The sequence below is a fragment of the Cyanistes caeruleus genome, chromosome 6 (assembly GCF_971803275.1).
Source record: "Cyanistes caeruleus chromosome 6, bCyaCae1.hap1.1, whole genome shotgun sequence".
Lineage (NCBI taxonomy): Eukaryota > Metazoa > Chordata > Aves > Passeriformes > Paridae > Cyanistes > Cyanistes caeruleus.
This window is the reverse complement of record NC_141706.1, coordinates 35,560,395-35,577,194: the sequence shown is the minus strand read 5'-3', so window position 1 is coordinate 35,577,194 and position 16,800 is coordinate 35,560,395. Positions and strand designations below refer to the sequence as shown.

At 45.1% G+C, this 16,800-nt stretch overlaps 1 protein-coding gene and 1 long non-coding RNA gene across 5 annotated transcripts in view; both read left to right on the top strand.

Annotated features, from left to right (window-relative positions):
- RAD51B (RAD51 paralog B) overlaps positions 1–12,467 on the top strand; it is a 429,615-nt gene extending 417,148 nt beyond the window's left edge. For all 4 annotated transcript variants that reach the window (XM_086895893.1, XM_086895890.1, XM_086895891.1 and 1 more), the window contains exon 11: positions 12,161–12,467. In XM_086895893.1, coding sequence (XP_086752019.1) covers positions 12,161–12,387 — 227 coding nt within the window. In that variant the 3' untranslated portion in view covers positions 12,388–12,467. The remainder of the gene's footprint in view (positions 1–12,160) is intronic.
- Positions 76–8,326, top strand: LOC147652598 (uncharacterized). Its single transcript, XR_015288787.1, has 2 exons — positions 76–235; positions 6,445–8,326. It is a non-coding gene; the product is annotated as an uncharacterized LOC147652598 (long non-coding RNA).
- Positions 12,468–16,800: the final 4,333 nt, after the last annotated feature.

The window sequence follows — 16,800 nt, the reverse complement described above, 5'->3', positions numbered from 1 at the left end:
GGTCCTACCTGATGGCAGCTTTTGTGACGTCCTCTCATGAATACTGGCTCTGTGTGACCCACTGTTATGATCTCTGACAAGTCTTCTGCCAAGCCCTGCAGCACAAGGGACTGCTTAATGGAAGACCAGACTGACCACTTCTGGGGTCTAACCCAGTAGGGTATGAGGAAGCTCCTCTAATGTTTTACCAAAGGGATTGAACTCTGCAAAACACCTAGAAAATGTAACTCCCAAGGTAACGTATGGACATATGATACCTGATAAACCTGGGGGAAAAAAAACAAAAACGTCTAAAGGTGTGAAGGGTTTCTCTACCAAGTTTCATAAGGGAGTACAATTAGGCCTTATATAGCCTAACCTTGGCCATGCTGCAAGTGATATAATGGGGCAATATCCAGTAAACAGGTAAATTATATTGTGTCACCATGAAGGTGTCATTCTCTACAGAGCACCTAAATTCTCCTCCAAATGGGAGCACTTCCTTTTTCCAGATTCATATACAACATGATGGTTCAGTGCCTTCCTAGAAATGGAAAGGCCTATTCTTCCTCACTTTGCTCTTTCAGTGAAAACACACGTGTTGAGAAACCACAGACACACACATGGATTGGTGAGAGCCCCAGAGTGGGCACAGATGGTGTGTCAGAATGAATGGACACACAGAGGTCTCTGTGCACTGAGAATGTTTACCGTGTGTAGTGCTGGGAATCACATGGAGGATTCCCACAAGATTGCCTGTAAGATGTTTTAATGTAAAGATCCTTTCTTGGATGTCTTGTATGCCCGAAAGTTTTGTGCCATTGGGATGATGTCAGCTGGAGTTCAAAGATCAAACAGACTGCAGGTAGGAAAAAATTTCTAAATAATTTTGTGCAAGGGACTTCTGCAAAAAGTATTAAGGTATCTTCATCAGACCCAGCCATTGGATCTAAGTGAGTCTTTATTTATCTGGTTTTTCTAATTAATGCCTGTTTGACAGAGTGGTGGACAAATCACCAGATTGCCCTAGATGGGTATGAGCCCCTATTCCTGTTTTGCCCAAGGCAAAAATGTCCTCATTGCAATTTTAGGTAGGCAGATTCAAACCTCCAAGTATTTGGCACGTTGCACCAAACTACACGCTGGCCACAGGGTACAACATGCTTTCTCTAAAATCATCTGCAGCAGGGCTCTGGTGCTGCTCAGTGCTTCAGAAATCACACAAAGGGTCATGTGGGTCATTTTCCTCATGTTGAGAAAGAAACTTGGGCCAGGTTAGATGTGCTGCATATGGAAAAGAAACTGAGGGCACACAGGGCAAAGGGACAAGAGATTCTTAAACTGACTTCACCTTTGATATTCTGCAGTTGTTTAAAGGAGAAGGCAACAGGAGCTTTGTCACAGGTATGAGTGAAAGTTTATTTTAGAACCTTTGTTTGAGAAAAAATGTCTTTTAGAAGAACTTTTTCAAATAAATTAATTCATTAAACATCAGCAGAATTCTGATGACACACTTCCTGTGTGGTCCTTTCTCATATACTATTCCCACTCAGACAATCTATTTTTAATGGGAAAGTAGTAACTCTCTCTACTTTTCCATTCTCTGCTGGCCTCCTTAAGATCTACCATTGTAGATTTGCATCAGATTACTGTCTTGGTAATTTTTAGCTCAAGCAAAAGCAACAAACTTCCTCTCTCTTCTTTCCTTCTAGTCTTTTAAGGCATTTTAGAAAGCCCAAGTGCCCTGGTAGCCAGCTCCCTACTCAGTCTCCTAAAAGGTCTTTCTTCATTCTTTTGATGTCAGCTCTTTGCAAGGATTTTTGCCTGCACTCTTCTTTGACTAAGTCAGTAATCCTTGGTTCTTTCTAATAATTTCATCCCTTCTGCTCCTGTGATTTACACCAGTCTGGAAGGTGGGGATGAATTCCTCCCCAGCTTTTTGTTTGTCAGGTTTTGCTGTCTTTAAGGATGCTGGTGGTCTTTGATGTGAAGATGGGCATTTGGAGTAAGGCTTGAGATGGATGTTCTTCAAACTTGACCTGGACAAAGAAATGCAATTCTGCCAGAGGGGTTTCTTTTGACAAAACTACAGGCCCAGTTATTATCCAGATGTCCTATACCTGGATGGTTACAAATTTTTGTATGTTTATATATATGTTACATATAAACTGATTATACGGGAACCCCAACTTTTAATGAAGCTCAGGTGACATTTACTGTTTCACTCTCTTCTTGAACTGTTCAGTGTGAAGAAAAAAAGCCAAGCCAAACCACAGATCCATGCCAGTTTCAGCACCTTTGCCCTTATGATTGACAGCTTTCCTCCACTGCTGGGTTAAGACCGCTGCAAGTGGGAATTCCTTCTCCTGAATTAATTAAATCTGTATTGTTATTGCCTTTGATCTACTGCCATAGGAACCGGAACGAGCACTGGAAAACCTCCATTTTTGTCCATTTCTTACACAAATAGGTCTGGACAGATTATTTAAAGGATCATTTAGAAGATGGTGGGTAGAATAGTCCCCTCCCAAAGCTGCCCTTGTGACTGACAGTTTCTGTGGAAAGTGCATGGGAACAGTTACAGACCTCTAGTGGCTCTGTTTATATAGCTCATCTACTTCCTAATTGCTCACCAGCACAGTATTTTGGAAAGCCATATAGAGATTTCCCATAAGGATTACAACACGGTGTCATTTCATCTTCTCTGCATTTCCCATCCCGTTGTCTGTTTGTTTTATTTTCCCCACCATAACATCTGTCCCACATTGCTGAGAGATTTCACAATTGGAAACCTGCTATAAATTATGACACAGAGTTAAAGAACTTCAGTGTTTGCTCTCTGCTATTTTTTTCAAGAGACTTTGGGTTAGCCACCTCTTTAAAATAAGCCTTCTTTTTTTTTTTTTTTCTATTTATATACTAGTGTTTGTAAAAGCTGTCTTTGGAAACTGGGGGGGAAAAAAAAAAAAAAATTCTGTTCTTCCTGCTTGTATCCTTTTCCATTTATCTTCTATTGAGTTCCTAGAGAAACATAAACTTCTGTAAGTGCTTGCATAAAATAATCTTTAGCAAGGTCTGTCCCTAGTGGCCCGCAGGGACTCCGGATAAAAACCAGTTTCTCACTTTTCTGTTCCCCAGCATCTGACACTGTGGGAGCTTTAGGGCTCCAAGTGCCAGCCTGTGCCACTGCTGCCAGGGCTGCAGGCTGAACTGGCCTCTGGTTCCAACCAAGATGGATGCAAGAATCTTGAATTATATAATGGACAGGCTACTCTGGTTGGCTCTACAGGAGGCTGCAATAGCATGCAATCCTAGGAACAGAGTGACAAAGTTTCAGCTTTACACACTGTTTTGTACTGATCAATCAAAGTTAGTGTCACATATTATCACTATGTGGGAACCAGAGACATTTAAATGAGAGATCAAATATACAGGACTATATTCTCACTATCCAAGAACATCTGAGTCTTTGGTGACTTCACCTGTCACTGCAGCCTTTTTTCTCTGAATCAGAAAGCAGCACACATAGCTCCTGCTCTTGGTTCTCACTCACAAATGAGAGCACTGCAAACCACAAACATGGAGCACTTGCAATGCTCCACAGCATCAGCCTTGCTTCCTCCAGCAGCCAGGAGAGAATCAGAGATTAATACGGCTGGGAGGAATCTCAGAAGATTGCTCAGTCCAGACTCATGTCCCAGGGCAGGATCATTATACTTATGTCACACTTGGCAAGTGCTTGTCTAACCTCTTCCTAAAGCAGGATGGCGATTCCACACCCTCCTCAGATATTTCTGTGGGTAATTATCCTTGCTGCCTGCTCTCTTCTAACATCTAACCTCAATCTCCTTTTCTGTTGTTTAAGCTCATTACTTGTCCTATCCATCATCTTTATAGAAAACAATTTATTCCCCTTTTTTTCCCAGCCACCTTTCACATATTTGACAGCAGCAACCCTATCTTGCCCCAGTCTTCTGTAGACTTAAGAAGTCAGTTCATTCTTCCCTCCTTGCTCTTGTTTTTCGAGACCTCTGATTCCCCCAAGGTCCTCTGGACCTTGTCTTGAGCACACCACCCAAAGCTGGACATTACACTCCAGCTGCTCAAAGACAACTGAGCAGAATGATTATTTGTGAAGTTCATCTCTAAGCACACATCCTAGTAAAGCACTTGTCCTTTTTGCACTAGCAATTAACTCATATTTGTATTGTGACCTGGAACATCTCTCAGATCTTTTTATGTGGTGTTGCTACTCACAAAAAATTCACTGCCCTGTATAAATAGAATTAATTTTTCCTGGTAATGCCCAAGCATAGAAACTGAGAACTGTCCTTACTGAAATGAATCATGTTCTTAAGGCTATTTGTCTAAATATTTTTTAATTGTAGCTTTATATTTCAGATTACCCATAATAACCTTCCAGATCTGTGGTAGCTAAGAATATAATACTTTCTATTCCATTGTCCAAGCTGTTCATTAACCCCTGAAATGAGACTGAAGCAGTATAGAGTCCCACCAACTCTTCTTGATCCATCTTTTCCTTTTAAAAGTATAGCTAATAAGTGTTCTCTTTGTGCAGTTTCCCAGTCAGCATTCCATCATCCCAGACCAGCTCCATCTAATACAGATTCCCATAATTAAATTTGCGTTGGAGTATCATGTGACACTGTGACAAAAGCCTCACCACTGTCAAAATATAGGAATACTAATGCTTGTCCCTTATCAATGAGGGCTCTTTATTCTGTCATGAAAGGAAATTTGACCTGTTTTACACAATTTGTTTTTGTCAAATCTATGCTGGCCATTATTCATCTCTTTGTTTTGTTTTAGGTGCTTACCAAAGTTTGATTGTTTGTTCCAGTATTTTTCCGGGAATTGAAGTCAAACTGAACAATCTGTAATCCCTGGCTCCTCCTTTTTTCCCTTTTAAAGACCGGAACTACGTCTGCACTTTTCCAGGCTTCCAAGTATGATCTCTGGGCTCCATAAAACATCCCAGGAGCTGGGCGAGGCTACGCTTAGAGCTTTTGTGGTTAAATAACTAACTGGCTGTAGCAATTACCCGAGGATGAAATTCATCTGGCCCAACCAACTTCAACACTATCTGAAGGATCTTCTGATCTAGCCTTTGTTTTAGTTTTGTGATCTCACCCTCCTCTGTCATTGACACTGATTCCAGTATTTTTCTGAAGTGATAACAAAGTGCAAAAAAAGTATGAAGCACCCTGGCATTCTAGCCAGGAACTGTCTGGAGCCTTTCTTCCCCAACGGGCAGCATGTTTTTGGTCGCCTACGTCTTCCTCTTGCTGCTGAAGTAGCAATGGGAAAAGTAATTGTCATTTAAAGTCTCTTGCTAATTTGCTCCCATTTTGCTGCTGCGTGACCTTTGTGATTTTGTTGTCATATCTCTAGCCCAGCTTCTGCATGCTCATTTCCTCAACACTGAGATCAAAGCAGAGCAGATGATTTCTCAAAGTGAATCTGTTGTTATATCTTCTATGAACTCTCCAGTTTTTAGATAGCTGATGCTTGTTACTGTTCTCTCCAAGGTGCTTTTTACATAACCAGAGCTTCTCCCTTGCCCAGGGTCCAAAATTACCTCCCTTTAGTTACCGAGCAAGTGGTTTTAATGGAATCATTTCTGGTTTTCTTGGTCTAGCAAAGACCAGAAGCCTGATCTTTGTTTCCATCTCTTACCAACTGTTAAGCTCTACCTGGGAACATTCAGTCTCTGCTAGTCAAATATTGTTTAACCTCCTGACTTTACCATAAATGATGAGTATAAATAACGATATTTTTTAACCCGGGTCAGAATTTTACATAGTCCCAAATGCTGGAAGTGTTTATAGCCAGAAGTATTCTTCAGGTTCATTTCAGCTGCTCATTAGAAAACCATATTTTCTCATTTGGGTACTCTTTTTTTGCTGGCTTCCCTCAACTGGCCTGCCAAGCTTGAAAGCAGAACAGACTAGGCTGATGGAGAGGGAAATGTGTTTTTATCTTCACACATATGAAAAACAAAGAATTCACTAGCAATGTAATGCCACTGAGGTCATGCCTGCATAGAAGCCCCAACTTACTTTCCACTGTCATATATTCTTCTCACCAGTAAAGACACTCAAAAGGTCCCCACTTACAAAAGCCAAAGCAGTACCACCAGTTCTGTAAATAAAGTACTGTTGCACTGCTATAATGGTGCTCTGACAAAAGAGCAGCCTGAGCAGCCAAAAGGGGAAGGAGTTCAGCTGGTCCTCCTGTTGCCCAAGAGGAAGAGAGTTTCAGATAGTGCTTCAGTTCCCTTTGGTTATGATACACCACAAGTGAACAGCTAAAACATCAGTTGATAGTACGGCCATGCAAACAGGGACTTCCAGAAGTGGAGACTCAGAGGAAAAAGCAAAGAAAGCTGGCCCCTTGCCTAGCTGTGAGTCGCCTTCCTTCCCATTATGCTGCTTTTGTTTTTAGGGTTCCTGTGTGTTCTGCAGTGTCAGCCAGTTGCCAAAGAGGAGAAGACAGCCTTGCATGGGTTTCAGTTATGCTTCAGACCCCAGGCACCACCCAGACCCTACTGCACTTGGTAGTTCGCTACTACCAACTGCTGTGAAACCAAAGCAGCCTAGATCATAAATCAAGTAACAGAACACCCTCCTGATAAACTGCAGTATACGGAAATTTGCACAATATTTACGGTTTGTTACAGGTTAACACTAGAAGTAGCAAACCATAAGGGCTGTGTTGCCCTCTTCTAACAGAGCTCTTATCATGACAACTTTCCATGATAGAAAAATTCCCTCTTCTTCTCAGCCTGGACAAACTGTACCATTAGCACAATATCCCCTGTTCAGCCACCCTTAATGTGCTTACTGGTGTGAATTTGTTGTGTTTTCAGCCATTGGATCGTGTTTTGCCTTGTCTTACTCGTTCCTCATGTCAATATGTAGAAATTGTGTGTGACTCCTGTGTAAAGACCCTGATACACAGAGGCACTTAATGCATCACATCTAAAATGCAAGAGAGCACGACAGCAACTGTTGCAGATCTTACAAACAATTGTTGGAGACTACTTGTCAAGAAATAAGTAAAAAACCACCATGCTTGGAAAGAAGGGAGAGAAGGGTGTTGTCAAAGCTGACAAAGGTAAGCATTAAGTAACTCCAACAACAGACAAGTTTTCCACTGTCCTGTATATGTTGCCACTGTTAACACCTGTCGTTTCGATTGGGAACGGCGATAAAGAACGACACGGACTCTCAAGGGAGTCACAACGAGAATCTCTCTAGTTTATTGCTCTAGGCTTGTCTTATAGACAGATACGTGGAAAAGTACAGAAAAGAAACTCTTATTGGTTAGCAAAGTGCTACATCACCATCATTGGTCAGTGGGGCACAGCACCCCCCTGACTCTCTCCGGCAAGGAGAACAAGAGGACAGACAAACAGCACCTGGCAGTTGTTTTCTGTCTCTGAGGATTGTTTTGAAATCCTCCTATGAAGTTCTCAGGCTAGCTTCTCAGGCAGGACTGAGAGGCCATGGGCCTGCAGTTTCTGCAGCTCCCTGCAGCCTGTTCCAAAGCTAGCATCCATAAACACCAGGTACAAAATTAGTATAAAGTGAATTAAACCAGACAGTGCTACAGGGTAATGGATGAGACTGACAGAAGACTACAATGGCCTATCTTTCCATTTCTATTTTACAAATCCCTTAAGCAAACAAAGACTCTCTGCACTTGCATTTGCCTGCTCTGCACAAGACCCCAAATGAGTGGAGATGTGTGGGGCGAATGAAGGAGCAGCATGCTACCATTTGTGTGCCCAGACACACGTGAGCATATGACACCAGGGTTAATGAAAGGTCCTTTAAAAGTTTCTCCTTGCCAGTATGTCCCATTAGCTAAACCTGTGTTTATGTGAGGAATGCATTTACTGATTTTACAAAATCAGCCTCTTTGCTAACAAGGGTCAGCCTGGCAAAGTAAGGCATAACAGTGGCATCCCACCCCATCATGTCTCATCATACCTTTGTGTACAGTTCTGCTGAAAAAAAATTGAGATAAAAAGACTGGAGGATGGGGAAATGAGAGTGGGGGATGTGCTAGATGCCAAACAACTGATCTTCTTGGGGAGAAATCCCTCAGCAAAAAAAAAAGGATTGTCTTAAAAGAGCCTGCTGATGGGTTGATACCTGAAGGAGATTAAACCAGTAAAGCTGTACTAAGGCTGAGTTGCCACGTGCAAAATCCAGCACTTGCCAATGCAGCAAGGGTCCCTGTGCACTCCTATGGCTGGAGGGGAGCAGAAGCTATTCAAAGTAGGAGGAGAGATTAATAAAAACATATTTGCACATTTAAAGGCTGCTTTTATCTTTGGAAATAGCTAACTTTATCCCTTGCAGTACAAGTGAGCAGTCCATGTCATCACCTGCATAGCAAGAATGGAATTCTTGGCCAGAGGAAAGTACTAAGTTAGGGAAAAAGACCTCCAGGTGAGGGAGGCTAAAATATTTATTTACAATAATGTATTGCTTTTTAATAAGAACCATGAAGTGGCTTTCCAAAGCCTCCTTTAAGGGTCCATGAAAGAAAGGATCAATTAAACCATCAAAAATCCTTTAAAAATTTATGCTAGGTCTGGTGGAGTTCTGCAGACAGCACTGCAGGGACAACATGCAGCTTGCCACTGCTGCCCCACCCCAGTGCCCAGAGCTGTTCTGGCTGATGGCTGCAGTCACACCACCCCTCTCTGTCCCCACAAGAAAGTGAGTGCTCATCCCATGACTCTGTGAGTAAGGCTGCATGGGGCAGGTGCTCACTTCTGTTTTGTGGTCCACCATTCATGCAGACTCTCAAAATGGAGCTCTGGTTACCGATCTGAGTGATTTTCAGATGGAAAGAAAGAACGCACTGCCCATCACTTCATTCTCCCACTGTGTTGCCAGCAAGGGATTAAGCCCTACCCTGGTTTCCTCTGCTGAGCACAGACCTAGGAAGCTTCCCTATGAGCTTGCAGCCTCCTGCATTCTTCAGCCCTTCAATATATCTGCACTCACTGAGACATGCTGGTGGAATTCTTTGCCCCTGAAGCAGCCAGCACAGGCCACAGTCAGAGGAATGGCACTTCCCAGAGATCCCAAGGAAATAACTGTGTGAGGTTTAGCCAGGCAGCACTTTGTTTTTATACATGAATCTTCTCAAATCACAAGCTCACTCTGGTTTTATAAAGGCAGATCAAATGAAGCAAAAGCTACTTCCAAGGCAAATATTTCACATTTACACTCATACTTGACGTCTGATATCCCCGAGGTCCATGTGTCTTACTTAACTTCTATCTTGCTATTTCTCAGAATTCTGAATGAGCTGGGAGGAGAAAACAATAATGGCTATGAGACCTCTTTCACTAGGAGCCCACACTTCTCTCAAGCAGCATCCTTTGCTGAGACTCCAATTTGTTTTACAGATGTTCAAAGGGTTGATTTAAAAAAAAAAACCAAAAAACTTCTAGGTAAACAAGTATACATTGATTTCTATCAAATATTTTGCAAGGAAATGGTTCTTCCTGCCCCCAGTTCAATAAAAGCATTCTCCATCATGGGGGTGTCAGGAGAAAGAGAGTGAAATAAGATAACTCTGCTCAGCTTGCTTCAATTTAATGAGCTCCTTTAGGCCTTATCATTCACCGTGTGCTTTCCCTCATTGTAAACTTCTCAGCCTCATCAAAAAGAGCGCTTTTATTTTTTTTCTATTCTTTTTTTTTTTTTTTTTTTTTTAAATCAGATTCTGTTTGATCAGCCCTTTCCCCTTTCTTTCCACAATCCCCCACATCACGCTGGAACTGGTACCAGTGGTGCATGTCAGCATGCCCTAGCAACAGAGAGATTAAAGGAACTACCAGCTCCAGAGGACAGGCCAGCTCCGACTTACTAATTAACTGCAGTGAAAGAAGTGAATGAGAACAGCCTTTTCTTTTGGGCAGAGGAGGCACTAGAGGTGGATGAAGGAGTTCAGCTAAATGAAGGTTTCCCTCCCCCAAAACATGTGTCAACATTCAGACCAATCCTTTCTTAATAAGACTTTGTGTGCGTACAGAGTTTGTATGGATGGGAAAAGGCTTACAGCAGAAATACACAGAGGAAAGTGAAGCCAAACCATGGCTGCCCCTGCCTCAAGCACCCAGCTTCCTCACATTGCTGGGACTCGTGCATCAGAGGTTGGTCACTCTTGAGAGGCAGATCCAAGTGTGGCCGTGCGGGATGTGCATGCCCCAGCCTATGACCAGCCCTCAGGCACCAGCTGTGCGCCACACTGCTGCCACTGTGCCACTCTGCTGTCCCCTGTGCCACACTGCTGCCATTGTGTCACACTGCTGTCCCCTGTGCCACTCTGCTGTCCCCTGTGCCAGTCTGCTGTCCCATGTGCCACTCTGCTGTCCCCCTGTGTCACTCTGCTGCCACAGTGTCACAGTGCTGCCACAGTGCCACTCTGCTGTCCCCTGTGTCAGTCTGCTGTCACTGTGCCACTCTGCTGTCCCCTGTGCTACACTGCTGTCTATGATGCCACATTGCTGTCCACTGTGCCACACTGCTGTCCCCAGAGCTTGTGGGAGGGTGGCAGCAGTAGGCTCAAAGCTGTGACCCCCAGGAATGTGCAAGACAGGGCTGTGGCTCTGCAAGGGAGGTCAGACAGGTCTGCAAATCTGCCACAGAGACAGGGCTCCCACATGGGGAGTGGGACTGGACCCTCTGGGGTTTGTAAGGAAACACAAGCAGTCCTCCCATCCCTCCAAACCTTGGCACGTTCCTGGTCTCCACCATTACCAACCGTACCCAGGCTACAGGTTCCTTTCACACCGAATCCCTGTCAGGGCCTGTCCATTTTCTGTCACCCGCTGGTAAGTCTTTTCTGATTTATGAAACACTTACGTCTCTCTTTTATTTCTTTTTTTAATCTGTAACTTTTTGTTGCTGCTTACTGGTGTTTTGCCGTGGGCTGGGTGTGGAAGTGAAACTGCTGATATTCCTGTGAGCAGGGCAGGGCGGCCGGTGTTCCTGACCCCAGCAGGAAGCACCAGACACGATGACGGGCAGCAACTTCTGGTAATTCTCCTGCCCGTTTTGCTAATCCACAAAGGCTTAGCCAAACTGGGTAAATTTTTTAAAGTCTTTTCAGCTTGGTGGTTTATTGAAACAGAACAGGTTATCTCCTCACAGGGGCTCCAGTGGGGTGGCTGGGATGGGACCCCCTGGCCCTGCCAGGCGGGCAGGAAAGGGGGAGCCTGGCCATGAGGAATGCCCTGCTGTGCCATGGCTGCTGAGCCACTTCTCCTGCACAGAACAGCTCCCAGAAGCCAGCCAAAGTTCCCCAGGTGGGGTGAATCTGAAGCCAGGCAGCTTTATTTCCTGATCAAACACAAGGAAGGCCAGGCCACCGTTCAGGATCCCCATCCACGGCAGTGCCTGCCAATTCCCTGGGGCTGGAGGCGCCCTCATCGTTTTCCCTGGCATGCAGTGCCTGAAACAGGGAGCACGGCCATGGCAGCTGACAACCTGTGAGAGGACAGGGCAGGCATGTGGGTTCCTAGGCCCCACCACTCCCCTGGGACATGCCACATCCCGTGTAGAACACCAGGAGACACAAGGCTGGGTACAGCATGTTCTTGGCCTGGGGAAGGGTTAGATGACTAGTTAGCTTTTCCCCACTTCTGCTTGGCAATACACCAATCTTCCCTAATCCTCTGAAAAGGGAACTCTTTTTAGTAATAGTTCTGCACCTCATTCTGAGTGTGTTATCTTCTCTGAGAAAAAGCTGTGGAAAAATGGTACAATCTTTCAAAACAGAATTGTGCCTTTGCATATTTAGTTTTGGATCCGCTGGTATTAGAAACAAAGTCGGATTTTATTACTTTTTATTTCTTCTAGCCCTGCAGCACCAACACAGACAAGTCATGTAATAAACTGCAGAATCTTTTCTTTATTGAGAACCAGAAGTGATTTCTTTTTTTTTTTTTTTACTGTATGCTGGTTCAACCCTAGTTTTGCTAACACACCATAAGTCATATATACTGTTTTGTAGCTTTATAAAACTTGTAATTCTTTTCTATTCAGGTGTACTGCTTTCTAGAGTTAATCTCTGTGGACTTCAATTAAATTTGCCTGGCCTGTTGTTGATTTCATATTCTTAAATTTTGCAGGACCTTGCCATATGTATTTGTACATAGTCATTTTCAGCTCAGTCCTGTACTTGAAATCTGCTACTGCCTGCAATGTTCTGGTGCTTGAGAAGAGAAGAAGCATTCCAGAGCTCCAGGTCACCAATGAAAGCACAGAAGGGTTAACTGGCTGCTGCCTGCAGAGACTATTTCACAGGACTCTTCAGATATCAAATGCTGAAAAGGGACGTGGAACAATAATCCTTTAGAGAACATGCCAAATAATTCAAGGCTTGTTAAATTTTTTTAAAAAAAAATTAGAAATAAACAGACCACCACCTTTAAAACATTTTGTTGTAAGAATTTGGCCTTTCTTAATAATATAGCTGGGAGGAACAGGCTATCTGGCTGCCTTCCGAAAGGCCTTGTTATGCTATTCAGTAAACCCCAGGGATCATTACACTATAAGTGTGCATCATGTTTATATGGATGCATTGGGTAACCTATTACAGTGCTAGGGGTTAAAAGTCATTTCCTTGGATTCCCAACCAAGATAAACTCATCCACACCCCGAGGTGAATAGTACTTAAAGCTGTGTTTGTATAAAGAAGTCAGTCAGGTTTTCAAGCACCTGGAAAATGGCAGGCTTATCTGTTAGTTATCTCTCACGTTCGTTCGGCTTTTATATGTAGATTTGTCTGCAGGAGCAGTAATGGATAGCCAGTTCTCAGTGTCTGGGGCCATGTGCAGGCGGCAGCAGCAGCTGCAGGGGCAGCAGGCCCAGAGCCCCTCTCCTCACCGGGCTGGGAGCAGCGCCCTCGCTTCCTGTTCCCTCAGGGAGCTCCTTGGCTTCTTCCCCTTGGACCACCAGAACCTGCCAGCCAGAGCTGGGTGGAAACGATAAATACCTTCCAGACAGAACACAAAGGGAAGGTTGAGACCATTTTACACCGCTTAAAATTCTGCGTGGCTCGCCTAGATTAATGCCAGATAATGGAATATTCTAACAGTACCTTAATAAAGCAGGATATTTTTAACTCACGCATGTGTGTGTATAAACACACACCCACGCATGGAAATAGAGCTGGGGTGACTCTTTTAAGTTTTCTGAGAAAAGGACAGTGGGTTGAGACCAAATGCGGAAAACGTTACCGAGAAAGTGTTGGAGAAAGACGGAACAAAAGCCCCCATGCCTCACGTGTAGTAAAAGTGGCTGTTCCGTCCATCACTGACACGCAAACAGGAAACAGCTTCCCTCGTCACGCCTCGGCGAGACCGCTGCAACAAAACACGGCGCCTTGCAAGGCTGAAAAACCTGCAGTGGGAGCTCAGACAAGAACCACCAGATCCAAACCACCTCCTATCAACTTGTCCCAATGGATGGGGGCAAAAGCCAGCTGCTAGCGGGCAGCGCAGCGGGGCAAGGAACAGCCCTGCGGGAAGAAAGTTGGGGTTTAACCATTGCAGGCGCTCCGGCCACCTCGTCTAAAAGCTGTAGTGTGCGGTGGAAATAGCTGCAGACTGCTTTTCCTCCCTGACAGAACAAGTCGCTTCTCGCTTCCACCTTCTCGAATTTCCGCACAGCCCACAGGCAAAACAGAGCTCCTTTGGTTCGGAAAGCAGAGCATTCCTTCCCGGCATCAAAGGGGCACGGGGAGCGTGTGCTGGCCACTTCACACACACACACCAAGGTGCATTTCTTGCTAGCGGCTTCCCGAGCTGTGTGTGCAGTTACTTGCCTCGGCCTGCTCTGTTCATTAGCACACAGAGGTGTGTACGCCGCTAAAGCAACATTACATCACCTGGGATGCTGGAAGTCAGCTGCCCAGCTCCTCACATGGGCCACGCGGGGCTCTGCCAAGTTCCTTGGACGTCACTTCTCTTTCTTCCTTATTTCATGATTTGTGTGCTGGGGATTTTCCTCTTTCAATATTTGCTTCCAATAAAAGATTAGGTGTGATGGGTGTGGGGTGGATTGTACCGGCACTGCTGTGTGAAGTAAAGGGATCCATCCGTAGGAAAGACATGTGTTGTTTATTAGCAGCTTACACGACCCCAGAAATCCCAAAGCAATATGCTCGACACCAGAAGCACAATGACTACACAGAATTATGCTCTGTGTAATGGCAGAGTGAGCCCAGCTTGGGCATTAATATGGCTCCAAGGACAACACCTCATTTCACATTTTGCGATGGAAAGCTTTTGTAAGAAGTCGAGTACCCGCATGGGATTAGAGTAATAATAATCTCTTGCACTTCAGTACAAAAAATAGGGTGTGAAATCAAGCAGCTGATCAGTGGTCACAACTTTTACCTCAGCTGCTTTATTCCATTCAACAAACCAAAAAATTTTGATGCAGTCCTTACAACACCAGGAACATAGATCTTCATCTTGCTTTTACCCACAGGGAATGTGGAACCTCAACACAACTGGTATTTTTCTGCCAAAGACTTGTGGAAACTCCTTGCCCGGATGGAGTGGGGTGCTAGAGGAAAGCAGGCCACCCCCAGCCCCAAGCCATGCCTGGAGAGGAGTGTGGCTCAGCTGCAGAAGCTCCTTTTTATCAGCAAACTCGGCAGCTATGCCTCCCAGTACGCAGCTCTGACCTATTTCAGAGCTATTTCAGAGCCTATTTCAGGCTCACACGCCAGCTTTACACCAGCACCAGCCCACTGACATCAGTGGGATTACCCCATCCCTGCATTAGACGAAACTCGGGCGTAAAGAAGATTCACTGAGGAGGAAGATGCTCGTGTGACATATTTCGTAGCCCAGACACCCTTGCAGGAGGCAACATGTGGGGTTTTTACATTTGTTCCTTTTATATCTTAAAGGGTCTGTCTTTCAGGGGGTCTCAGCACCAAGCCAGCATGTTGTCCCTCAGTGTGTGTGCCTCCCGCAGAGAGATCCCAGTCAACAAGTGACTGAGTTGCGATGCCTGGTACACCTACGTGACATGAACACCGGTGAAAGTGTGCTGAATTAGGGGCTGCTGGGGTGGGAGGGGAACACCAGAAATGCCAGGGAACCCCACCAGGAGCAGGGCTCGTTTGTAGCACCATGTGGCCATCACACCTTTACCCTTCTCCATCGGTCCTGCAGGACAATGCCAAAGTCCCACAAGGAGAAACCTCTGGGGTCCAGACATGAAGCAGGGTAGGGGAAACTCACCCACAGGCTTGCTTGTTAGTGCTGTATTGTATGGTCTTTCCTGCTTTCGCCTCCAGATTGAGCTGTTCTCTTTGTTTTCTCTGTTTTGTTTTCTTTCATCTGTTTTTCCTCCTTGTTTATTCTCATGCCCTGACCTTTCTTTCTGCTCTGGATGTTCTTTTTCCTTATGACCCTTTAGATTCTTTGTAGCTCCTTTTTCCCCTGCATCTCTCCTTGTGCTTCCTGACATTACCAAGGTCATACGCGTCTTTTTCCTTCTAAGCTCACTCACTAAGTTCTCGTCTTCGATTTTTCACTGCTTCAGAATTTTCTTCCGTACCTTTTCTCCATTCATTCCATTCACTCCCATTTGTCAGTGGGCACAAGGCTCTTCAGCCAGCCCTTTAGCTATCAGTTATGGGGGTGCTGGAAGCCAGGCCAGCAGAGCCTCTGGAACATGTTAAAAGAAGTGGATGATGAGATTGGAAAGATGTCCAGAAGCAGAGTGAACTTGTGGTGTCAGATCAGGGAGATAAAACCTTTGGTTTTAAATGGTACTGCTGCCAACAGCAATGCTGTCTACTCCTGCCAGAAGATAGGTGTGCCTCCATGCCCCAGCCAAGGGATTTTCAAACCTCCTGCAGCAAGGATCTGGATAGGGTGTGTTTGGACCTAAAGCCACTACTGCTGCTAATTACCCATAGCACAGAGCTACACTCAGAGCTCAATAAGAATGAAAATCCAAGTTCTCTGTTTAAAAAATGTCAGGCTTATGATGCTGGTGAAACCATAACTCATTTCCTGCCACATGCATGCGACAGCCTTTTCTTGCCCAAGACCCTGCAGGAAGCCTGTAGCAGAGCAGTGCTCTGGGATGTGGGACAATGTCACAGGGGCTGGAGAGAGCCTTTCCGCCCTTACCTGCCATCCTGCACCTCAAACAGGGCAGGCGTCTCACAGAGCAAGCAGTATGTGATCACATAATTACAGACTGTGCTACATGCTCAGTGTCAGAGCAGAATTAAGGCTGAGCAGGCACTTGCAGGCACCATTACATCATTGGATTAATCTCTCCTTGGCCGGCTCTGAGGGACCTCATCCTGTTCCCACTGAAGCCAAAAGACCATACCTCTATCAGCTCCAGGGAAAGTTGGCTTGGCTTGCCCCAAGGCTCATTTATTGCTGTTAGCTGCTAGTTGAGGCTGTACCTTTGAATTCATTAAACTTTGCAAGCACAACTCATATACCACACCTAAGACACTTTGATTCAATAGAGGCTTCAGCTGGAGTACTGTGGGTAGTGTGGAGTGTGAGGGGAACTTGCTCTGCCACCATGCTCACCCTACCTGTTCAGCCTGTTGAGTTGTTAATTGCCCTCAGTGGCTGCTTGCAGCTGATCGGGAGGTGAAGAAGGGCTGCTCCTGCCCTGCACAGCCCACAGCCAAAGCACTCCCAACCACAGCCAGCTTATCAAGGCTGTTTCTCCACCGTGGTGCATGCACAAGAGCAGGCTGGCTGGGCACTTGGGGTTA